This window comes from Varanus komodoensis, unplaced genomic scaffold (genome assembly GCF_004798865.1).
Source record: "Varanus komodoensis strain SLA01 unplaced genomic scaffold, ASM479886v1 scaffold23, whole genome shotgun sequence".
Classification (NCBI taxonomy): Eukaryota; Metazoa; Chordata; class Lepidosauria; order Squamata; family Varanidae; genus Varanus; species Varanus komodoensis.
The window spans coordinates 17872198-17897094 of NW_025335627.1; the positions used below are offsets into that span (position 1 = coordinate 17872198).

General features: G+C 43.8%; 1 protein-coding gene across 11 annotated transcripts in view; it reads right to left on the minus strand.

Moving 5' to 3' along the window:
• Nucleotides 1-24897, minus strand: part of ADAM23 (ADAM metallopeptidase domain 23) — a 193302-nt gene that overhangs the window by 62814 nt on the left and 105591 nt on the right. For 10 of the 11 annotated variants that reach the window (XR_006414921.1, XM_044432108.1, XM_044432104.1 and 7 more), the window contains exons 20-24: nucleotides 15905-15968; nucleotides 14175-14280; nucleotides 12766-12885; nucleotides 10559-10727; nucleotides 2821-2932 (exon numbers count right to left, since the gene is read on the minus strand). Coding sequence is in view for 10 of the 11 variants with exons in the window: in XM_044432108.1 (XP_044288043.1) it covers nucleotides 2821-2932; nucleotides 10559-10727; nucleotides 12766-12885; nucleotides 14175-14280; nucleotides 15905-15968 (571 nt within the window). In the remaining variant the exon portion in view is untranslated. Of the gene's footprint in view, nucleotides 1-2820; nucleotides 2933-10558; nucleotides 10761-12765; nucleotides 12886-14174; nucleotides 14281-15904; nucleotides 15969-24897 lie in introns of those variants that run through there. The other variant, XM_044432112.1, reaches the window with a different exon arrangement.

Consider the following 24897-nt stretch of genomic DNA (forward strand, 5'->3'; position numbering starts at 1 on the left):
TTTGAATTGTGGTGCTGGAGAAGACTCCTGCGAGTCCCTTGGACTGTCAGTCCTAGAGGAGATCAACCCTGACTGCTCTTTAGAAGGCCAGATACTGAAGATGAAACTCAAATACTTTGGCCACCTAATGAGATGGAAGGACTCCCTGGAGCAGACCCTAATGCTGGGAACAATTGAGGGCAAAAGAAGAAGGGGATGGCAGAGAATGAGGTGGCTAGATGGAGTCACTGAAGCAGTCGGTGTGAACTTAGGTGGACTCTGGGGGATGGTGGAGGACAGGAAGGCCTGGAGGAATGTTGTCCATAGGGTCACAATGGGTCAGACATGACTTTGCGACTAACAACAACAACAAACTTTTTGCCTGCTAGAATCCATTTATTATAAATTCATTCTGCCTTTATCAAGCTTGGAAAGGAATGAATTGTGTGTGCAAATAATGTTTCAGTAAGAAAAACTACAGTGATTTAAAAAAAAAAACCAGGACAGCCATTATTTTGGCTGTAATCTTGATACATTTTATTGTTCGTAATACAATACTGTACAGAGAATGCAGCCTTAGCTTACTTTTAAGCTTAAATTTCTATTATAGAGCAGTTTTGTTCTTAATGCAGTCCTGTACATGTTTATTCAGAAGTCTGTGTTTAATAGGGCTGAAACCCAACTGTACGTGTAGAGAATTTCAGCTGAATTCACTGTTCTCGTGCAAGCAAGGCCACTGTTTGTACAAAAGGGAACTATTGGGTCTTGAGGCAAATGTTAATGTTCAGAAACACTCATCTGTGGAAAGAGGAAGGTCAGCAAAACTGGCAGAAGTGAACTCTGCAGACTTCTGTCCTCAAAACACTTGTTTCTACTTGTTTCTGGGCTCGTTTGAAGATGTGCTGGCTCCTGCTGCTCTTGCAATGGATCCCTCTGGTATATCCAAAATAGCAGAAGCACAGCAGCAGCACTGGATACTGCACTAAATGTGGTTACCTAGTTACAAAGCACTGGTAGATTAACCTGCTTGTTTTTGTTTTGTTGACTTTTTGGGTTACTGTATCCATGGAAGTTTACAAAAGCTGGGGAGGTCTGTGGAGGGCAGGACATTTTGGAAGGTGCTCATTCATAGGGCCACCATAAGTCAGAGACAACTTGATGGCTTGTAACAACATCCCACTGGAAGTCAGTTTCTGAAAATATAATCCTGAGGCTGTAATCTTATACACACTTTTCTGGGGATAACACTCACTTAACTCAATAGGACTTACTTCTGAGCTGACATTGCATTGCATTTTTACAGCCCTGCCAGTTAATTATGTATTTTCCAGTTTATCATAATTTATTTTTACTTGAAAGTGACATAAATTTAAGATCCTCAAATACAAAAGGAATGACAAATGAGGGGGAGAAGCTCTGAAAGGGAAACAAGACTGCAACAGAAGCAGATGTTAATAAATTATCTTAATATAATATACCAGTTTATATAGTACACTAACATACATTATGAAAATTATATAGAAAACTTCAGATCACAGAAAACCTACTAATTTATTCTTTTTCTTATTTTCACTAAAATTTAACACCACAGAAGTTAACTGAGAGGCACCGAAACAATATTTCCTTGAAGATTTAAACTTTTCTTGAATTCTCAGAATTTAAAATGCAGAGATGGAAGATGTTGTTTATTGAATATACTTTGATTTCAGAATTAAAATAAAATAAAATTTTGTATGTTCAATGATCACCGTTCAACACCCTGCCTTCAATCCCAAATAATGAGTTGCCTAAAAGCGATTTGAGTTTTGCTCCTCTTGAAACTTCACTTTTTTGGGAAATTGTGGGCATTGGGAGGAATTTTAAAAATGCTTTTAATACTGTTCTTTCTTTAGTAAATAGAACCAACACCTTGCTCCTATATTCTATTCTTTTGCTAAGACGATCTGAAAATACATGCATTGTAACTGTATGTACCTGAAGTAATGTTCCTATACTAATGAATACTGATTTCTTTAATATTCACCAAAGACAGTAAAACATACTTTAAAACAATATTTTTCTAGTTCTGGAATTACATTGGATGTAAAACTGTCTCACTAAATTCTAAAGGATGAAAAAAAAATCAAAACCATTCCAGTTCCAAATGGGTTGTACCCCCCAAAAATAAGCTACTGTTACTTTTTACTGTTGCAGTTTAGGAATATTATAGTAGATTCAACTGAGCTTCTAAAAATCAAAACATTTATGTTTTTTAAACTTTAAAATATGCTTTGCTATTCTGTCACGTTTCTTTACAAAACAAGCTGAATATACTAGAGGCAAAGAATATAAAGTTTCAGGACATTCCTGAATTAATGGGAAAAGCGGGCTCTTTTAACTGGGCAAAGCATTTAAGATCGCAGATCATACATGCACTTATGTAGAAATAAGCCCCACAGGACTTACTTCTGAATATATGTACAGAGGATTGAGCTATAAATCATTTTTGGAGACTTCTAACAATGTTAGGCATCTTTTGGAGAGAAGATATATTTAATAAGGGCTTGTATTCAGTTATGATTTCTTCTTTAAAATCATAATATGTAAAATCATGTACACAGAGCAAAACTTATTTTCTAGTTAAGTTATTGAATATAAAAGATGAAATCTTAATGATTTTATGTGAAATACCTTTGGAGCAGTACAGGCAGTACAGGCATATATAAAATACAGCACAGGCATATATACAATCTCCCAGAAACACAATACATGTATTGAGGTAATTTGTATTGTTCTCTTGTGCTCAACAATTTACTGGGGAGGAGGGAAAATGAATATGAGGGAAAATGAAATCATACAAACCCTTTGGTCCATTTGGTTTCTCGGGTTCTTCTTTCTTCCTAGGGTCAAACATGCTACAATCTGTCCCTGCCCAGGTAGTGTTACAAATGCATGTGGCTTCATTACTGCATACCTAAAGGAAACGTTAGCATGAGTGAGTATAACATAAAATATACATGACTTCTAGGTTAACAATTCCAAGGGTGCAATTTTATGCATGTTTAGGCAGAAAAAGTTATTGAAGTTGTAGGCCTTTCTTCTCTCTAAACATGCATATGGTTGCACTTTAAGCAGAAAAAGAATAGCTGTTTATTTTATTTATTTATTTATTTATTTATTTATTAAAACATTTTAGGCAGCAGTATGTTTATATTTTAGAACCAGATATCCAGATGCTCTCAGATGTGGATATGGATTTCCTCATCACAGGGGAAACTGATTTGCATATACATTCATTCAAGCATATGATTTGATTCATTCACTGAACCAGAAGAAAGAGCTGTATGTTAACATGAGTTTCATAAGTACTCAGAAATGTGCACACCTGTATGCAAGTACTCTGTTGATATGTAAGCACGCACAATGTTTTCTATCTGTCTGAAAAAGGAAAACATTTGAATCTCATTCTGGAACATGGAAAGAATTCTAAGAAGTCTCCATCCCCTCTGCCCCAGATCAGGACTGCTCCATACTCAAAAATAATACATGACAGGAAAAAACATCTTTTTTTCACATGGCTTCAACTTGTGCTTGTTTTCTGTTGTTTTTGTTTGCTTATCTTTACAGCATTTCTATATTGAGGAGCCAATGTTTGGTCCTCTGGCAAATGGTCACAAACAGAGTCAATCCTTTCCCAGAGGAAAGGCAGGTTGCTTACCTGTAACTGTCGTTCTTTGAGTGGTCATCCGTGCATTCACACATTATAGGTGCTGCGCCTGCACAGTACCTGTGGCCGGGAAGAATTCAAAGCTTTAACAGATTTTGGAGGGAACTCCGGACCCCTTCCCCACTATACTATAAAGGGCGGAGCGCCTGCCATTTTCCCCAGTCTCATGGAGAGCATCTGATCACCCCCTGGTGGATAAGCGGTCAGTGTAAGACGCCACCAATGAAACAAATCAAAGAAAGGAACATAGTAATAAAATGAGTACAAACATATACAGTAGTTGTGAAGAAGGGAAAAACCTTCGTAAACCCAATCACTGACACCGAGTGGGGCCGGTGGGTGGGTTGTGTGAATGCACAGATGACCACTTGAAGAATGACAGTTACAGGTAAGCAACCTGCCTTTCTTCATCATGGCCTCCGTGCATCACACATTATGGGTGACTAGTAAGCTTACCAACCCGGAAGTGGGACGGTGTCGTCAGTGAAGAATTGAAGAAAGAACAGCATGACCAAAACAGCAGTCCTGTCTGGCATGGACATCAAATCTATAATGTCTGGTGAATGTGCAAGGGGTCGTCCAGGTTGCCACCTTGCAGATGTCAGGTAACGGAATGTCAACAGAAAAAGCCGAAGAGGCTTCCACAGCTCTGGTAGAATGACCCTTGGGCATGACAGGGAGTTCTAGTTTAGACAACTGCTATGTCAGTTCAATGGTTTGGATGATCCACCTGGAGAGTCTTTGGGAGGAGACAGCAGAGCCCTTATCATGTTCCAAGTATTTAATAAAAAGGCATTTGGTCTTTCTGAAGTTCTCCATACGGGACCGATAGAAAGCCAGGCAGAGACATACATCGAGAGAATGGAGATACTTGGAGGGTGGAGGGTGAAGGGAAGAAGACTGGCAGAGCAATGCCCTGATTAACGTGAAAGGGTGTAGCGACCTTAGGGAGGAATGTAGGCTCAATCTGGAGAACGACCTTCTCCTTATGAAAGTTGAGGTAAGGAGGGTCAACATGAAGATTTTGTAATCTTTTCAGGAAATGGCAGACGAGGACATGTGAGAAGACGGAGGAGCCGGATATAGGACCATGAAAGTGAGAAATCGCAGTGATATACACCTTAATAGAAGTAGATTTTAGTCCGTGCTGGTGTAGGGGTAGTAGAAAGAGTAAAATATGGTCAATTGAAGCTGAGTAAGGCAGAAATTAGTTGCTCACTGCAAAGGTGGTTAAAACGCTTCCATTTAGCTTCGTAGGAGCGGTGAATCGTCAGTCGTAGAGCAAATTGGAGAATAAATTCAATGTCCAGGTGAAGGAGGTTCCATCGGTACCAAAGATCACGTCAGTACCAAGGTTTGTACTGGAGTCATCAGAACCAATGAAGTTGTCGGTACTGAGACAGAGGAGGAAGGAACAGTCACTGAACGAGCCAAGTGGTGAGGTTGAGAGAGTCAAGATCAGGATGGCAAATCGCCCCATTTTCCTGTGTAATAGGATGAGGAACTCGTGGGAGACAAAAGAAGGTTTGCTGGAAAAGTTTGAGAATGGTTGGGAACCAAGGTTGGTGTGGCCACCATGGTGTTATAAGAATTTCCTGGGCTTTGTCTTGAACAATTTTGGCCAGGGTTTTCGTGATTAGCGGAATTGGAGGAAATGCGCAGAAAAACGTGTTCATCACCAGAGCATCCCCCATCGAATTCAGGCCTATGCCTGCCCAGGAGCAATAGTCCACACTCAATGAATGGGCTGCTGTAGTGAATAGATCTATGGTCGGGTGCCCCAGTGTTGGAAGATGTTGCAAATCTGTTGGTCCAACTCCCACTCATGAGTTGTGGACATCCGCCTGCTGAGGGCATCCGTCTCTTCGTTGTCTACACCGGCGAGATGAACTGCTAGCAGGGTAATCCCTCTGGGGATACACCAGTCCCATATTCTCAGGGCAAGGTGGGCTAAAAGTACAGATTTCATGCCGCCCTGCTTGTTGACATAAAAAACAGTCACGACATTGTCCAAGGCTATTTGAACCATTCAGTCCTGAAGGACTGATTCAAAGGACTGGAGAGCTTTGAAAACTGCTAGTAGCTCTAGGTAATTGATGTGCCTGGACTTTTCATGACCTTGCCAAGTGCCTTGAGTATGCAGATTGGCACAATGCGCTCCCCATCCCGTAAGGGAGGCATCGGTGTAGAGAGTCACTGACGGTTGTGGCTGGTGAAATGGGACTCCCGTGGAAAGATTGTCCTCGTTCGTCCACCAAGTCAAAGTCCGACGAATGAAAGCAGGTGGTAGCAGAAGGCGATTTGGAGAGTCGTGTTGAGGTTGGAAGAGGCTGTTGAACCACAGTTGTGGAGGTCGCATTTGAAGGCTGGAGTTGGGTACAACAGCAACTGTGGAGGCCATGTGTCTGAGCAACTTCTATATGGAAAGCGCAGGAGCAGATCGGCCATTGTAGATGCGATGAATAGAAGATCGAAGCTTGTCCATTCGAGCCTGCGGTAGAAACGCCCTGGCTTGGATCGAGTCGAGATGAGCTCTGATGAAGTCGATGACCTGTGAGGGAACGAGGCAGGACTTTTCTATATTAATACACAGTCTGAGTTCATCTAAGAGTCTGCACATGGTATCGATGGCCGAGACAATCAACCAATTGTCCAGGTAGGGGTAAATTTGAACACCCTGTAACCTGAGATAAGCACAAACAGGTGCCATACACTTAGTGAAGACTTGTGGAGCAGTAGCGAGTCCAAATGGGAGGACGTTATACCCAAAAATGTTGGAGCCAACAGTGAATTGAAGGAGCCACCTGTGAGATGGATGGATGCTAATGTGGAAATATGCATCCTTTAAGTCCAGAGAAGCGAACCAATCTTCTCTCCTGAGCAATGGAAGGATATTCTGAAGGGTGGTCATCTGAAATTTCTTAGTTTTGATGAACCTGTTAATGCCACATAGATCAAATATCGGGCGTAGACTACCGTCCCATTTCAGGACCATAAAATATCTTGAGTAGAAACCGTGAAGCCCCTCTGAGCGGGAGAGCTAACAAATCACCCCCTTACGAAGTAGCTGGGAGACCTCGTCTCATAGGACCATTGATGGAGAGGTGTAACGGATAGGTCCCGAAGGGGCACAGTATCAAACTCGATTTTATATACGTGCTCAATGATAGAAACTACCCACTTGTTGCCAATTGCAGCACCCCAAAAGTAATTGGCCAGAGAAAGGCCCCAAAAGTAGTTGGCCAGAGGAAGGCCACATAGTAAAAACAGCACAGTTATACTGTCCCAGAAGGGAGGGCAGATAAGCACAAAAGGAACTTTGTGTAACTCACAGCTAACACACTAGCCTGACCTCGAATACAGTAATCAAAGGGACAGTGGAAACTGGTTCTAGATGCCATGAAAGTTGCAAATGTGCAGGGAGTAAGAACATGGCAAGCCTGTGTGAATCTCGAGCAGATAAGAAATAGACATAGGAAATGTCTGGTCCTTGACAGAAGAAAGGACTCTTTCTCCAGCATGGGAGGGGGTGCATACATTGATGTATTGATGCATTAGATGTGTATTAGGTGACCTAATTGGTTACCTAGGGTATAAAACGCATGTACCGTGGTGCAACTTTTGAGACACTGCTTTGGGCTGAAAGTCCCCTTTTGTCTCCCTTTACTCTATAGTGCACTAGAATAAAGCTGGTTTTGGCTCTAAGTCTCGTCTCAGGCTCTGTTTGGCTTTGGGTCTGGGGTCCACCTGGGGTTTGCCCCAGCTGTTGACTGGCATAGTCCGGTAACACACTTATCAGATGTGATGGACTCCCAAATGGGGAGTCAGCCTTGCAGCTGGTCCCCAAAAGGGAGGGGGGAAAGTGGGTAGAAAGAGAGAAGATCAGCCTGCGCATCTCATCAACGCTGTTGCTTATCATTGAGTTGACTGTGTCGGCCCTGCTGGAAACAGGCGGCAGGCTGGCCTTGGTTTCAGTGTTGACGAGGCTGATACTGTTGGTGAGGGGGTAGCGTTGATAGGGCTGATACCGATAATATTGAGATTGCGGCCACTTACGTCAATTCGACTTCAGTATTTCCATCTCTGGAGCAGTGGATCCAGCGTTGTAAATATGCTTGAATTTGTGGTCTGTGCGAGTATTAAAGAGGCCGGACCTGTCGAAAGGCATGCCTTTAATGTACCTCTTCGTCTCATCCAAGAAATTGCAGGAGCTTAGCTACGCATGTCGGTGTAAGGCGATGGATCCGACAAGTGCCCGGGAATCGCAATCTACATGATGTCATGTCATGCTGAGTTGTTGTATGGCTAGCTGCATAGACTCATGGATGAAAACGGGGCCAGGTCACATTGCTGTTCCGGGATGGGAGAGGTGATGGATTCCAGCCACTGCATCAGGAAGAGATGATGGGAGAGGTGATGGGAGAGGTGATGGATTCCAGCCACTGATACCAGGCCATTGTTGCCTCGTAATTCGATATCCGCAAGCCTAGTCCCATTGCCACGTAGATACGGCGTGACATCAAGTCTATTTTCTGGCCCTCCTTGTCTCTCAGGATTGAGTGCTCCCTGTTGTCTCAACCCTACGACAACTCCACAACTATACAGTTTGGTTTAGGGTGCTTGAGCAGGAATGGAGTATCTTGCTCCCTAACCTTATACATGGACTTGTATTGCCGAGACATTGGATGTGGCTGGATCAAAAACTCCCTGGGTTAAAATGATGGCATTAGGAGAGGTGGAAGCCTGATCTGAGTCCTCTGAGTCCAAGTCGTAGTGGTAAGGCGGACTGGAGGACGAGCCAGCCAGAGACGGAGGAGGGCAGGAGGTTGCAACTGCTGAGATGGAAAGTGCTTCTGCCCGGGATGGACGAGGATGATGCCTGTGCACCGAAGGCATGGGGTAGTAACCGTACAGTGGAGGGTTGTCCCAAGGATAGGACTGAGATGGATCGAACACGCTGTACGGCATCAGAACCCAGCTGCTGGAAAATTGGCCCGAGGCATGCTGATGGCAACGCGTGTCTGATGGGGGCGGAGGCCTTGGCGATGCCTCTGGTGACGATGGCATCGGAGTAGATGTGCAAGCCGGCAGATGACCTGGTTGAGATTGCGGAGGTGAATCCCGTATCTTGCCATCAGATCGATCCGCAGAGCGCTGCCTTGGAGCAATCCAAAGTTGAAGAAGCCGACAATGAGATCCGTTGAGGGGATCCAGGTGGTATAACCTGCATGACGGCCTGGGCAGTCGGACCCGAAGGGGTTGGGACTGAAGCGGCTGTCAGGACCGATGAGGCGGACAAACCCGAGTCCCTGCGAGGCTCCTTGGCAAGCTTACGCTGTTTGCATTTGGCTTTGTTGGTTTTAGTCTTCTTATACATTTTCGAAGCCGACGGATCCTCCGGCCTGGTGTGCTTCCGTTTCTCCTTTTGTTTCTGGAAGGAGGAATGAGAGGAGCGAGTGGTCTCCTCGGAAGCAGCCCCCTCGGATGGTGGGCAAGGGGAGGACACCATGGGCAGGCCTGTGGAAGAGTCCTGAGCAGCAAGCTCGTCAGAGGCAATGAGGGGTTGATCCCAAAGGACCTTCCTCAGTCGGTTCTCCTGATTCTTGCAGGCCTGTTTGGTGAATGACTGACAATGGCTGCATTTGTCAGTCCAATGTCCCTCTCCAAGACAGAGAAGGCATAGCTTGTGTGGGTATGGAGGAGACATTTTGGCCCCACATTTTGAGCACTTTCGAAAAGCCGCATGCTAAGCCATCAAGAAGAAAATGGATAGTGAATGGAAGAATAAGAATCAAGAAGATAGTAAAGATATGAAGTATATAACAATTTGTGGGGGGCGGGGAGGGAAAAGGGGAAGAGAAAGAACTGCCTAAACAGGGAAGGTAGGGATTTTGAACTTGGAAAGGATTTTTAACAAGAGAAGATCAACAGGCATCAGTAAAGAACAATAAGGAAAATGCAATAGAATAGAGAGTAACGAATGGCTCGAAGCAAAGCAATCGGCAGTTGAAAGAAGACTGGGGAAAATGGTGGATGCTCCACCCTTTATATTACAGCAGGGGAGGGGTGCAGAGTTCCTGCCAAAATCCATTAAAGCTTTGAATACTTTCCGGCTGCAGGCACTGCCCAGGTGCAACACCCATAATGTGTGATGCACAGAGACCATGACGAAGAACACTCAGTCTTTTGTCATAGTGGCTTGACAATTTCTTACTCAGAGCCCCAGAGCAGAAAATGAATACAGTCACCTCCCCTTCAAGTCCAGGTGGCATCCCTTTCTGTCTACTGGTCTGGAATGCTTCCCTGGGCCAACTTCATGATGATGGGGTTCGGCTGTGGATGTTGAAATGGAAATAGGAAGGCCACATTCTTCTCCTGCACTTTATATGTATTTTCCAGGAGCTTCAACCTCAGTGTCATGGCCTTCCATGGCTGCTACACCTTCTAGAGAAGGGTTGGCAGGAATGGTAGTGCTACTGAGCTGGTGACAATGGCTGCTCTCCTCCCTTCAATTGTTCCAAACTTGGTGTTGTATGTGAAACTAAGAATATCACTGTGTTTTGTATTTTTAACAAAGTAACATTTGTCTAGTCTCCTTGCTTTCTGGGTTATTTTGCTTCAGACACAACTAGAAAACAATTTCAGTTCATAGAGGGCACCTGCTAAAACGCCTGTTAACGAGACTGAAGTCATAAAAACTGAGTGCTGAAAAGAAACAATTGTCTCTTGCCCAGCATCCTGAATTTTTAATGGAAAAATCTGCCTCCTGTCTACATTTTTAGACAGGGATCAGTGGCAAGGAGACAGTGATCAATGGCAAGAAATGGTTTTTCTTTAAACTGAGAATATGGATAAATAGTAGCAAGAACTTACTCCATGACCGGAACAAACTTTTCCATTAGCACCAACAGGGCAGCTACTTATGTTCAGAGACTGAATGGATAGGCATCTTCTATCCATACACATCATATTTGGACCACATGGAGCTCCATCTTCTACATATCCTAAATCTGTTTCATCATCCAAAAGTACATGTGCACAACTGAAAGAAAAAAATTAAAGACACCTTCGGCTCCTCACATAAGGAAAAAAGGTGGGATATGAGATTTCATTGAAATATAGAACAGTATATAAATGTTTTAAACAAACAAACAAGTGAAATGCAGTGCAAAAACAGCACCAGCAGTAATTTCATAGAAATGACTTTTAGCATTTATGATTTCAAAATACTCTAAGAAAGATAGACTAATAACAAGACCACTTCCTTTATATATTTATATTCATGGATATTTAGTCTTTCAGATAATTTCTACTATTTTAAAAAGGGGCAATTCACAACAGGGCTCTGCTAGTAATATAAATGACATTGTGCTAGTGCAAACTATGCTAGTGTAGTGTCAATATCGTTAAGTGGCGAGTTGATTTTTCCAGGAAATATGCAGTTGTGCCCTACTGAATACTTCCCTATGATTCTATGATACTAAACATGATAATAAAATCTGGCTACAGTGAAGTTACTAGTGAATCATCAAATTATTTCATTGATGCGGCAAGGATTAAAGCTTAAAATATTATGAGGGGCATTCAATGTATTCTAGGTATCGGGTTGATTTGCTATTGATGTGGGTAATTTAATTATTTCATTAGCTAATGACACTATCTGAGGGTACCCATGCAAAATTTCAAATAAGTGTGATCATTAGTTCCCTAGAAATCCTTGGTGAAAGACGACCATGATGACTGACGCGACAATGTTGAAGAAAATCGAGCACTGCGCTGTAATTAAGTTTCTCACAAAACAAGGAAAAAGTCAAAAAATCATTCATGAAGAGATGGCGGCCATTTACCAGGACTCTGCACCTTCATTATCTACTATTCAAAAGTGGTCAAGTGAATTTAAAAGGGGCAGAGAAAGCATTGAAGATGATCCTCGCTCGGGCAGGCTGGTTACTGCCACTAGAAAGAAAGAAAATGTGAAAAAAAATGAGAAACTTGTATTGGAAGGTGCCTGAATAAAAATCAAAATGTTAGCAGAGATGACAAACCTATCCGTTGGTACCATATTTACTATTTTTCATGACCACCTTAACCTTTCAAAGGTCTGTGCAAATGGGTGCCATGAATGCTCATGGTGCCTCAGAAAAAAGTGCGAGTCGAGTGCTGTAGGGATTTTTTAGAGCTCCGTGGTGAAGATCCATCAAGTATTTTTGACCGGATTGTTATTGGAGATGAAACTTGGGTTCATCACTATGACCCTGAAAGAAAGCAGGAGTCCATGCAGTGGCATAAAAAAGGTGCTGACCCTCCGAAGAAATTCAAAGTCACTCCATCGGCCAGAAAAATCATGGTCACAGTGTTTTGGGACTCAAAGGGAATTTTATTGATTGAGTACATGAAAAAAGGTGAAACCATAAACACAGCATCTTAAGCAATCACTCTACATAATTTAAGAGACGCAATTAAAGAAACAAGGCAGGGAAAACTGACTGCAGGTGTTTTGCTTCTTCAAGACAACACGCCTGTTCACCCGGCGCGTGTTTCAAAGGCTGCTGTGCAAGACTGTTTCGAAGAAATAAACCACCCACCCTATAGCCTGGACCTGGCCCCCAGTGACTACTACCTATTCCCGAATCTAAACAAAGATCTTCGTGGAAAGCGATTTTCCAACGATGAAGAGCTCAAGGCAGCAATTAACACACTTTTTTTAGACAAGGAGGAAGGGTATTTTTTACAGGGAATTGAAAAGTCAATTTATAGATGTAATAAGTGTATTGAAGTTATGGGGGATTACACTGAAAAATAAAAATGATTTCAATTTATTATTCCATTTTCTTCATGCTGATACTGAGAATGCATTGAACGTCCCTTGTACTTAAGAAAGACTGATATTAAATATTGGTATCAAGAAGGCAATGTATTCATATTCCAGTTCATAAATGTTTAGGGTATGTTCCATACAAGTTAAACCATTTACTATTTTTATATAACAGAAGGTCACTGTTTGTTCCAAAATGTATCTTACTTTTTGACTTAAGAATTCTAAAGAACAATTTGTGTACTTTACATGAAGCACTACATACCTGCAATTCACTACCACACCTTGGTGGAAAAAGGAAGTAGGGGTAATTTCTCCCTGAAGATGGCCAATTCGTGGAACTCCATCAAGGTTTGCACAAAGCAATAATCCACAGAATACATCACTGTAAAGTAAAAACCGGGACATGGTCAAGTAGCATGTTATTTTCTAAAATGGAAATGGATAGAATTTTGAAGTAAATATGAAAGATGCCAATATGAGAAACAAAAAATCAGCTTGCTCTTTAGTGAAAAGCATAATTCTAAATTTAATTAATCAAGGATTAATAAATGGATTTCAATTTAGGATGCAAGTCTATTCAAAATTTAAAAATTTACCAAGAATGTTTCACACTAGTCTCATACTAAAGGGACTATAGTAGAGACATCAAGCACTACACCTTAAATTGACACATCAGAATGCTTCTAGGCAGTGGGAGCAACTACTCAAAAATGGTGAGGACTCTGTATCAGATGATGAACATACCATGCAATTTAAGACCATGCTGCTGCTCAGATTTAAAAGATGCCTTGTATAAGGGGAAAGATGCCTTTACAAACACAGACTTCTTTGTTCCATTTTCTGTGAGTCCTACTTTCCAGCTCCTGCTCCCCATATGCCATTTGATGGTGGTGAAAACCTCAGAAGCAGTTTGTGGGGGAAGGCGGAGCAAAAGTGGATGCAGTGAAAAAGAGGTGCAACAGCTATGTTCATGTTTCTTTGCTGCTAAGCTAATGAAATTATGGGTCATGTATTTGTGTTCCCCCCAAATGCAAAAAATGCAGGAAGAAAGTTCTTTATGTGCCACATTCTGATTTACCCTAAGTTGGAGACTGGTTTGCAGTAAGATTAAGGTAGAATAATATTACCAGATTATCAGAAGGCCCAAACTAGAGATGTCATTCACACAATTACTAGTTGTTTAGGACATGAGATTTTGTTGGTGTTCTGGATATAAACTCCAAATGTTTAGGACCTTGGTCTGGATCAGGCCTTCATACTTGCTATTAGCATTTGGGAAAAAGTTCCTATTGGCTCTTCACACTTCCTATTTACTAAACCACCACCACCACCACCACCACCACCACCACCACCACCACCAAACAATTATTCATGGGATGAATTCATGAATCTACTTTGGCCCTAGATACCTAATGCTCTGATGCCCATTATGTATTCTCAAAGCATTCATATAAAAAGGAAGATTATATAGAAATATGCTGTCTTTATCTCTGACTCCCAGAGAAATGACAGGGATTAGAATAGGTAATAACAAAATACATTTCCAATCCCTGAATGAACTTTTAAACTGGGCAGATTTTAAAATGTTTCAATGGTTTCTAATTTCAGCAAGACAAGAAGTTACTGAAAATTTCTAACTATAACATATCCATACTAAAAGACTACACTTACTGTTTGTTGCATGGAATCCATTTATTTCCATCTTTTCCACAGTTTCCCTTTTTTGTACCTTCAGTGTTAAGCTTCTCATAACAATGTTTATGAGATCCTGTAGCCTCTATTGAAGAAAATGTGAATGCAATTTCTATTAACAGAGGCAAGCAATCAAAACTTTCCCTTATTAAAATGTATACAAAATAATAAAAAAATGAAGAAAAGTTGTTCAGTTATTTTGCAAAGTATTTTAACGTGAATGCACCAAAATGCTTCTATGTGTAAAATGTAATGTCTGTGCCTGAGAGACATGACCATAATGATAGTTTGTAATGGTATTCAATAATATAGTGAATTATAAATAAGAAGAAAAAAATGGCAAGAAAATGTAGAATGCTGTTTTACATCAGTATCTCTGGAAGAAATTGTTCTAACTCAAGCACAAGCAGTCCAGGTAACAAAAGACTGCAGTTAATCCTGTTTTAAGCCATTCCTTGAACATATCTGAATTAAAAAGTTGTGTGTTGCAGACAACTTCCAGCTTACTTGAGAGACTTAAGTTTCCTGGGCTTACTTAAGAAATGTTTGATGAAATAAACTTATTGTCCAGAGAATATTAGGGAGTCATCAAAAAAGAAAGATTCTATCTATCTACATTTACAAGTAGTGTGCTAATAGCTATTTTTGTACAAGGAAGTTTATGGAATGCAGACTCATTTGCACTTCCTAAGTAATCTTAATTCCATTAAGTACATACAGTTAGATACATGCCTGATTTAGATTACATTCAAGGAGTTGAGTGTGTAGGAGACTCTGTAGAAAAATTGTGGAGGGCATCAAGACAGTAAGAGAGGCTGAAGATGTATCCAACTCTTGGGAGCTGGAAACTACCATAGAAAGTGCAAGGTCACGATTGTCCAAACTAGGCATTCAGTGTGTGATTGGCCCTTGCATGCTTCTTTCTTGGTATGGTGAGAGAGGGGATTTAATTCTTTTACCCATAAAATATGCTCAGTTCACTTGTCAAGGCAATGGGGGAAAAGGATTAAAAGTGTCCCCGTCACACACCATATCCTTAATTCAGAGTGCCACTCTTTTCCCTGTGGTTGTTTAGGAAAGAAAAACTAAGCCATGAGGGCCAATCCTGTGCCACACTGTATCTAGTTTGGCCTTAAATGTGCATAAGATTGAGCACACTACTTTGATTCCAATATAATGATATCAGTTCCCCTAAATATTGGGTAGGAAGCTAGAAAGACTAAACCATTGCAACTTCTCAACAGGATTAAGCTGAAATCAATGCAGCTTACAATGGCACAGTCCTTAACGTGAAGAACTGTTTATTAGAGCTGTTGTTCATGCAAGATCGAATGGAATACTTCATCAGTGAATCTGGGACATAAGCACATTTATAGACATCTTATTTGAATGTATATCCAATTACAATAAATGTAAATCCTTGTAAAATATATTGTTATAACTTTAAATGTAACTATCAAACATAGAAAAGTTTGGGGCAACTATACACACACTCTATAGTGTGTGTGTGTGTGTAATGCACATATATATACACACACATATAATCTATGTAATGTCCTCTGTCCAATTACTGGAATTGTCATGTTTCTCTGGTGAATGCCAAATAAAAACTTTAAAGAAACCACAACAATGATTTTATCATTCCTATGAAAAGCTGGAAGTACAAAGAAAGAAATACATGTGAATAAAGCATACTTAAATCAACCTACTAGTTCCCCAGATGTATTTGCACTGATTATCTCTTGTTTTGCATTCTCCATTGTAGCAACGGCCCTAAATAAAAGCAAAATAGAATTGTACATTTTGCCTTTCTCCTTAAAATGTCAGACACTGTAAAAATTGGCCAATTTCATTAGTAAAAAAAGGCAGGTTGCTTACCTGTAACTGCATTCGCACATACGGGTGCTGCACCTGCGCAGTGCCTGTAGCTGGGAAGATTCAAGAGCTTAACGGTTTTGGTGGGAATTCTGCGCTCCCCCCCACAGTATAAGAAGGTGGAGTTCCCGCCATTTCCCCAGTCTACTGGAGACTGACCATTCAACCCCAAGTGGAGGATGAAAGCATTATACATTCATATCCTAATTAAAGTATGCTCTAAAAAAAGGGCATACGAGGTAAGTATAGAAAACGCATGTAACAACCTAGTCAAACTGGTTCCATAAACCCAGTCACTGACACTGAGTGGGGCCGGCAGATGGGTTGTGTGAATGCACAGATGGCCACTTGAAGAATGACAGTTACAGGTAAGCAACTTGCCTTTCTTTGTCGTGGCCTCTGTGCATCACACATATGGGTGATTAGTAAGCTTACCACACTTGGAGGCGGGATGGTGTCATCACTGAAGAACTGACGAGAGTACTACGTGACCGAAGGAGCAGTCCTGTCTGGCACAAACATCTAGGCCAAGGATGGGCAACCATAAACACTCAAAGAGCCATTTGGACCCGTTTCCCACAAAAAATACTGGGAGCCACTAAACCCTTTTGACATCTAAAATGAAGATAACACTGCATATATCATTTTTTACCTTTATGCTATGTATAAAAAACCTACAGTGTGCTGCATTTATGAAATCAATGAATTACTCTTTTATAGTATCTCCATCTGTGAACGGCTTTCCGTGCCTATTTCCTGAGCGGCCACAAAACTAGCATATGTAGTTGAATTTGCAGACTTAATCCACTTCTTGAAATGATTTTCGCTCAGATCAACCTTCCGCATCAGTTCCGAAATGGCTTTTTTTCCTCTCATCTCCATCCGGATATTTTTCAGCAAAGGCTGCGTGTTTATTCTGGAAATGTCTTGCAACATTTGACTTTTTGTTGTTTGCCAATTCTCACCACATATTAAGCATACTAGTAAACCAGTCTCGTCAGCAGTGAAAGCAAATGAATCTGCCCACATACCATGAAACATTTTGTTTCTTCTGAAACTTTTTCTTGGATTTATCCATGGTTGGCCGACCGGGGGTCGAAAAGCTCAATAAATTGCGTGCCGGCGGGTGTCGCACATTGGCGGTTGTGAAGCATATTTTGAGCAACAGGGAGCCGCAGCAGAGGGATGAAAGAGCCACATGCGGCTCCGGAGCCACAGGTTGCTGACCCCTGGTTTAGGCGATAATGCTTGTCAAACGTGCAAGGGGTAATCCAGGTGGCCACTTTGTGAATGTCATGCAGTGGAATGCCAGCGGAGAAGGCAGAAGAGGCCGCAAAAGCTCTTGTGGAATGGCCTCTCAGCATTACAGGCAACTCTAACCTGGAGAGTTGCTAAGCAAGCTCAATGGTTTGGACGATCCATTTATAGAGCCTTCGGGACATGATCAGAGAACACTTGTCATGCTCAGACTCAGTCTGGGATCGATAAAAGGCTAGGCAGCAACAAACGCCGAAGGAGTGTAATGAGCACTCTACTGGAGTTGAAAGCATAGAGAAAAAAGTCAGTAAGAGAATGTCCTGATTAACATGGGACGGCGAAACAACCTTTGGCAGGAAAGCCGGGTCGGTGCAGAGAACAACCTTCTCCTTGTGGAAGTTGAGGTAAGGAGGGTCAATATGGAGAGCACTAGCTCTCCTCGCTGATGTGATGGCCACAAGGAAAGCCGTCTTCCAAGACAGTAGACACAAGTCAGTAGTGGCTAAGGGTGTTAAGAATGGCTCAATGTACAAACAACCCACACGCTCACGGGCAATAAAACTAAAGTCTTTGATTGCTACTTGTCTACGAGATTTACAACACTACAGATAAGCTCTACTGTTAAGGTCTTTACAAGTCAGATGCTAACTCTTTAGTGACGTCTCTTCCTGAGCCCACGTGGGACTAGCTATCTTGCTCCCGCCTTTCCTCTCTGAGGCAGGACAAAGCCTGTTTTTGTTCCCATCGTCTCAGAATTCGTCTATTGGTCGCGAGAGAAAAGTCTATCCCGCCTCCTGCGTCTCCTGTGTCATGCTCAGGAAGTTCAGTGTCAGGAGGAGGTGGGTCAGTCTGCTCAGGCTCTTCATGAGCAGAACTCATAGTGCCTTTTCCCTCGGAGCTCTCTTGCTTTGATGTAGGCTCGGGTGTTTGCTCAATGGGTAAAGGGTCAGGATGAGGTACGGCTATCTGCTCAGCCATTCCCAGTTAGGTTGTGGGGTTGACACTTGCGTACAGGGTCTCAAGTACACCTCCTCGTGAGGTGCTGCCTCTGTCGGGGCATCAGGCATGACACTACCCCCCCTCCATGACCTCCCCCTCCGTGACGGAGATGAGTGCCCCCTGGCTTATGTGGGAAACGGGAGTGGAATTGTCTCAGGAGGAAGGGAGCATGAATGTTGGCAACGGGCTCCCAACTTTAGTCCTCGGGGGGGGGGGGGTAGCCTTTCCAGTGCACTAGATATTTGCAGGTGTCCCCTCCGTAATCTAGAGTCGAGGATCTCTTCGATTTCAAATTCTTCTTCTCCATCAACTATAACGGGTGGAGGAGGTGGAAGTTGAGAGCGGAGGCGGTGTTGCCACAGAGCCGGAGAGAGTAGTGCTCAGTGGAAGACCAGGTGAACCCTCATGGAGGGGGGTAGAGCCAAGTGGAAGGCAACGGGATTGATTTGAGAGGTGATGCAGAATGGTCCAGCACGTTTGTGGGCTAATTTGTGGGAGGGCACGAAAAGGGGAAGATATTCGGTGGATAACCAGACCCAGTCGCTGACATGCAGAGGAGGTCTGGGCTGTCTACACCGGTCAGCGACTTCTTTGTAGGTTACCTTGGCTCTGTCCAATTGTTGCTTGAGTATGGACTGTACCGAGGCTAAGTCGTGCAGGAAATTTCTGGCGGCGGGGATGGACGACAACAGGAGTGATGAAGGGAAGGCGCAAGAATGGTAACCAAGGTTCGCGAAGAAAGGAGTTTAACGGGTGGAGGCGTGGACAGAGTTGTTGTAGGCGAACTCTGCCAGTGGAAGAAAAGAGAGCCAATCGTCCTGTTGGTAGTTCATGTAGCAGTGGAGGTATTGTCCGAGTGTCGCGTTGAGACGTTCAGTTTGTCCGTCAGTTTGCGGGTGATGAGCTGAAGATAGGCGGAGGTCAACCCTGAGCAAGGTCAAGAGTTCCCGCCAAAACCGGGACGTGAACTGACTGCCCCTGTCGGAAATTAAAGCGAGGGGACACCCATGTGCTTTATAAATATGATGGATGAACAGGGAAGCGGTGGTCTTGGCAGAGAGGAGTCCTGTGCAGGGGATAAAGTGAGCCATTTTCGTGAAAAGGTCTGTGACAACCAGTATGGTGTTGAAGCCACTTGATCTTGGCAAATCAGTAATGAAGTCCATCGAAACGGTGTGCCAGGGTCCGGGAGGGGTTTCCACCGGGTGGAGTAGTCCTGGTGGTTTTCCCGGTTGTCGTTTGGTGCGGTGGCACGTAGGACAGGAGAGTATGTACGATTTGACGTCGTGGTACATGCGGGGCCACCAATAGTCTCTAGAAGGGTGTGTAGCGTTTTGTAGACCCCGAAATGTCCTGCAGACAGAGAGTCGTGCCATTGTAGTAGTATTCATTTGCAGAGTGATGACGGAACATAAGAAACATGGTTGTAGAGTAGGATGTCGTCCTCAAACGAGTAGGCGGCAGGAAGGGTGCTTGTCCCTCTTTGTTCCCTTTTTGTCTGGACGAAGGGGTCAGCTTGTTGTGTGTGGCGGAGGCCATCAGTGTAGGAGGTGGAGATAGTTGGTGTGGCTGCAATTTTGGGTTGTAGAATTGGGGTCGGGTCGGGTTGCTCTTCATTGTCGGGGAAGTATTCGGACTTCCTGGATAGAGCATCAGCCAGAAGATTTTTTGAAGGAGGTATGTACTCAATACGAAAGTGAAAGCGAGCAAAGAATAGAGGCCATCGTGCCTGCCTTTGGTTGAGAATTTTGGCAGAAGCGAAGTGGACTAGGTTCTTGTGATCCATTTGGATGAGGATTGTGTGGGGAGAACCTTCAAGCAAATGTCGCCATTCTTCTAAGGTGGCTTTGATGGCTAACAGTTCTTTCTCCCAAATTGTATAGTTCCTTTCCGAGCTGGAGAGTTTGCGAGAATAGAAAGCCACTGGTCTGAGGTCAGTGGTGGACCCATGTTGTGGTTGTAGGAGAACAGCTCCAATTGCTTTGTCGGAAGCGTCAGTTTGTAGTGGGAAAGGTGTGGATGTGTTGGGATGGATCAGTTGGTGTTTCGAAGTGAATTGGCGTTTCAAAGTGTCAAATGTGGATGCGGCGTCGGGTGGCCAATTCAGGCGACGCCCGTTGTCTTTCTAGAGGTCTGTCAAGGGCACAGTTAAACAGGAGAAGTGCAGTATGAACCGATGATAGAAGTTCGTGAATCCCAAGAACTTTTGCAGTTCTCTCTTTGTTTGTGGTGGTTGCCAGGACAGAACTGCTTGTATCTTTTCAGGGTCCATCTGTAGCCCATCTGGAGAAATGTAGTAGCCTAGGTACAGGAGGGAAGTAGTGTGAAATTCGCATTTTTCCAGATTAGCAGAGAGGTGGTGCTTTCGCATGCATTGTAGGACAGCTTGTACGTGGTGTACGTGAGACTCGGGGTCGTTTGAGAAGATTAATAAATCATCCAGGTAGGCAATTAAGAATTCGTCGAGAAAATCGTGGAAGATCTTATTAATCAATCTGCAAAACAATTGTCCCAAATTTAAAAGTCCGAAAGGCATTACTAAAAATTCGAAGTTGCCAAAACGGGTTGAAAAAGCTGTTAGATGTTCATGTCCAGGGCAGATGCGCAGTAAATAGTAGGCCTTGTGGAGATCCAGCTTGGTAAAGATACGTGCTTGGCCCAGGCGTTCTAAAATCTCCGAGATAAGTGGCATGGTGTGCCTGTTGGGAATGGTGATTGCGTTCAAGCGGCGGTTCCTCAGAATTTTTCCGGGGCACGATGGTGGGTGTCACTGAAGTGGGCAATGAGGACGAGTGGATGAAGCCTTTTTTCATATTGGATGATATGAAGTCTTTGAGGACTTGGAGTTCTTTAGGTGACATGGGTCGTAGTTTGCCGACCGGGAGGGTCACCCCTGGTTGTAAGTAAATCTCCATGTCACATGAGCGGTGAGGCAGCAGCTTGTCAGCCTCTTGTGGGTCAAAAACGTCCCAAAAGTCTTGGTATTGAGGCAGGAGGGCGGTGGTGGAAGGTGGGGAGGAGGTAAGAGGAGTGTGGGCCACAGGGTCTCTGCAGTGCTGTGAACAAAATGTAGAATTGAAATGTATTTGCCCCGAGTCCCAAGATATCTGGGGTCTGTGCCTAATTAACCAGTCCATGCCAAGTACCACGGGGTACTGTAGGTCTTTCACTAATAAATAAGCTGCTTGTTCACAGTGTTTTCCAATTTGTAGAGTGAGTGGGGAGGATTGGTGGGAGGAGGGGCCCCCTTGCAGGGGACATTTCTGGATAGAGTCCACCTGGAGTGAGGTTGGTAGTATTGATGTAGGAAAACAGTGTTGTTCAGCAAATGCTTCATCTATGAAGGAAGCAGTAGCACCACTATCAATTAGTGCTGTGGCTTGAATTGCAGGCTGTGAGTGTGCTTGCAAAATGGTGTCGAGCAACAGGTGTCGGGCCAGGGGAGTTTTTCCCAGGGAGTGGCACCTTTGTGATTTATGGACAGGTCCCAGTGTTGCGGTGCTTAACGACACTGGGATTGAAAGTTTCCCACCTGCTTTTTCAAAGGACATGACCGGGCCAGATGGCCGTTATGTCCACAGACGAAACACGGTCCAGTTGGGCGGCGGTAGGCCCTATCTTCCCTTGGAATGCGAGGCCTGGCAGCTCCCAGCTGCATTGGTTCAGGTTCCAGCTCCGGCTGAGGTGTCGCCGGGGCAACTGAGCTCTCAGGCGGGAATTGTTGGGGGCTGGCTTCCACACGCGGGAACCATCTTTCTTTAGTTGGCAGCAGGCCAGCATGGCCTTCCTGCTTAGTGCAGGCTCTCTCATTAAGCCGTGCATCAATCTGAATTGTCAGAAGCATAAGCTGCTGCAAAGTTGTTGGCATAGATGTGCGTGCTAAATCATCCAAAACCTCCTCCCTCAAGCCTTCGCGATATTGTACCATTAAGGCCTCCTCATTCCACCCTAGGTCATTCATAAGGAGCTGGAATTTAGTAGTGTAACCAGTGGCTGAGGTGTGCCCGTTTAAGACGCTTTATCTCGTGGATGGCCATTTCCTTGCAAGATTCTACACCAAGGAACTTCCCCAGGGCATCTATAAACAGATTAGCGTTGTTCAATATGGGGTCCCGAGCTATCAGCATTGCAGTTGCCCAGTGGGCTGGGGGCCCTGTGAGTTGATTTATTAAAAAGCCTACTTTCATCTTTTTGTCGGTGAAGACATTAAGGTGCAGATTAATGTAGAGTTCACATTGTGCTTTGAAAGTTGTAAATCCTTCTTTTTTCCCATCATATTTTGGGGGAGGTTCCAGAGGGCATCATTTCAAAGTCAGCTCCCGGCTTTGTGTTGATTCTGCTGCTGTTTGCTGCTTAGCATGTAGGTTATCCAGCTCAAGTTGCATAGAGTCCATTCGTTGTGTAGCCTTTGCATATTTTGCCAGTAGGAGAGCGTTTTCATCTCTTAAAGTCTGAAGTTCTTGAGGAACTTGGGCTGTTGATTCCATCACTACAGTTTCTCAAAGGTGGAAAAAGAAAAATAGTGGATGGAGAGAGGAGAAAAAAAATCTTTGCTTGGCTGTGTGGGTGCCTAAATAGTTAGCATACTGTTGAGAACGGCTCAATGTATAAACAACCCACACACTCACAGGCAATAAAACTAAAGTCTTTGATTGCTACTTGTCTACGAGATTTACAACACTACAGATAAGCTCTACTGTTAAGGTCTTTACAAGTCAGATACTAACTCTTTAGTGACGTCTCTTCCTGAGCCCATGTGGGACTAGCTATCTTGCTCCCGCCTTTCCTCTCTAAGGCAGGACAAAGCCTGTTTTTGTTCCCATCATCTCAGAATTCGTCTATTGGTCGCGAGAGAAAAGTCTATCCCGCCTCCTGCGTCTCCTGTGTCATGCTCAGGAAGTTCAGTGTCAGGAGGAGGTGGGTCAGTCTGCTCAGGCTCTTCATGAGCAGAACTCATAGTGCCTTTTCCCTCGGAGCTCTCTTGCTTTGATGTAGGCTCGGGTGTTTGCTCAATGGGTAAAGGGTCAGGTTGAGGTATGGCTATCTGCTCAGCCATTCCCAGTTAGGTTGTGGGGTTGACACTTGGGTACAGGGTCTCAAGTACACGACCTCCTCATGAGGTGCTGCCTTTGTCAGGGCATCAGGCACGACAAAGGGTTCGAAATGAGGCTTAGTGAGCACTTGTAAAACAACGGAAATGCTCCATGTTGGAATGACCAATCTCCCCGGTGGCTGGAGATTCTGCAATCCTCTCAGGAACTGCCGAATAAGGACATTAGAGAACACCGATGAGCCCGAAACCGGGCTACGGTAATGAGAAATAGCCACAATGTAAACTTTAACAGATGAAGGTTTCAGTCCAGTCTGATGTAGAGATAGTAGAAATTAGAGAATATTCTCAATCAAAGCCGAGTGAGTGATGAAATGGTTGGTATCAGCGAATGAAGTAAACCGTCTCCGTTTAGCCGCATAGGAACAGTGAGTAACAGGTCTTAGTGCAGACTGAAGAATGAATTGTATGTCTGGATGTAGAGTGCTCAGATTGGATGGAGTGGTTATTGCTATCGGGGACGAGGATACAGCCGCGGAAGGGCGCCACCGGGTTGGCGTCGAATCCAATAAGATGGTTGGTACAGAAGAAGTAGTAGCGCTTATTGGATAAACCAGGCCATCAGGTTGAGCGAATGAAGGTCTGGATGACGCACTGCTCCATCTTGCTGAGTTAAAAGATGCGGTATGCGAGGGAGCCGCTGAAAAGTGTTGTTGGAGAGGCGAAGAATGGTAGGGAACCACGGTTGGTGAAGCTACCAGGGAGTGACGAGAATTCCCTGAGCATCATCGTGATTGATCTTGGCTAAAGTCCTCATAATGAGCGGTATCAGGGGAAACACGTAGAAAAATCTGTCTGTTCATGGAACCATCAGAACATCCCCCATCGAGTCCGGACCGATGCCCGCTCAAGAGCAATATGATTAACAGAACGCATTGGTGTGTGTGACAAAAAGGTCTATGTCCAGAGGGTCCCATAGTTGAAAAAGATGATGACATACTTGGCGATCTAACTCCCACTTGTGAGTCAATAACATCTGTCTGCTGAGGGTATCTGCCTCCTCGTTGTTGGTGCCAGTGAGGTGAATGGCAAGAGGAGAAATTCCCCTCGGGATGCACCAGTCCCAGAGTCATAGGGTGAGGTGAGCCAGGGGGGCAGACTTCATTCCACCCTGTTTGTTTATATAGAAGACAGTGACAATATTGTCAGAGGCAACTTGAATGATCGAAGGGCTTTGAAAACTGCCAAAAGTTCTAGATAATTGATGTGTCTGCTAGTCTCATGGCCATGCCAGATGCCTTGGCTGTGAAGACTGGCACAAAGAGCTCCCCAGCCTGTCAGAGTTGGGAACAGAGTTAATGACAGTTGAGGTAGACGGAATGGGATTCCGACAGGTAGATTGTCCTTTACTGTCCACCATGACAAAGTCCGAAGGATGGAGGTAGGCAGGTGAAGCAGACAGTGTGGAGAGTCTCGCTGTGGGTGAAAGAGGCGATTGAACAATAGCTGCAGCGGCCTCTT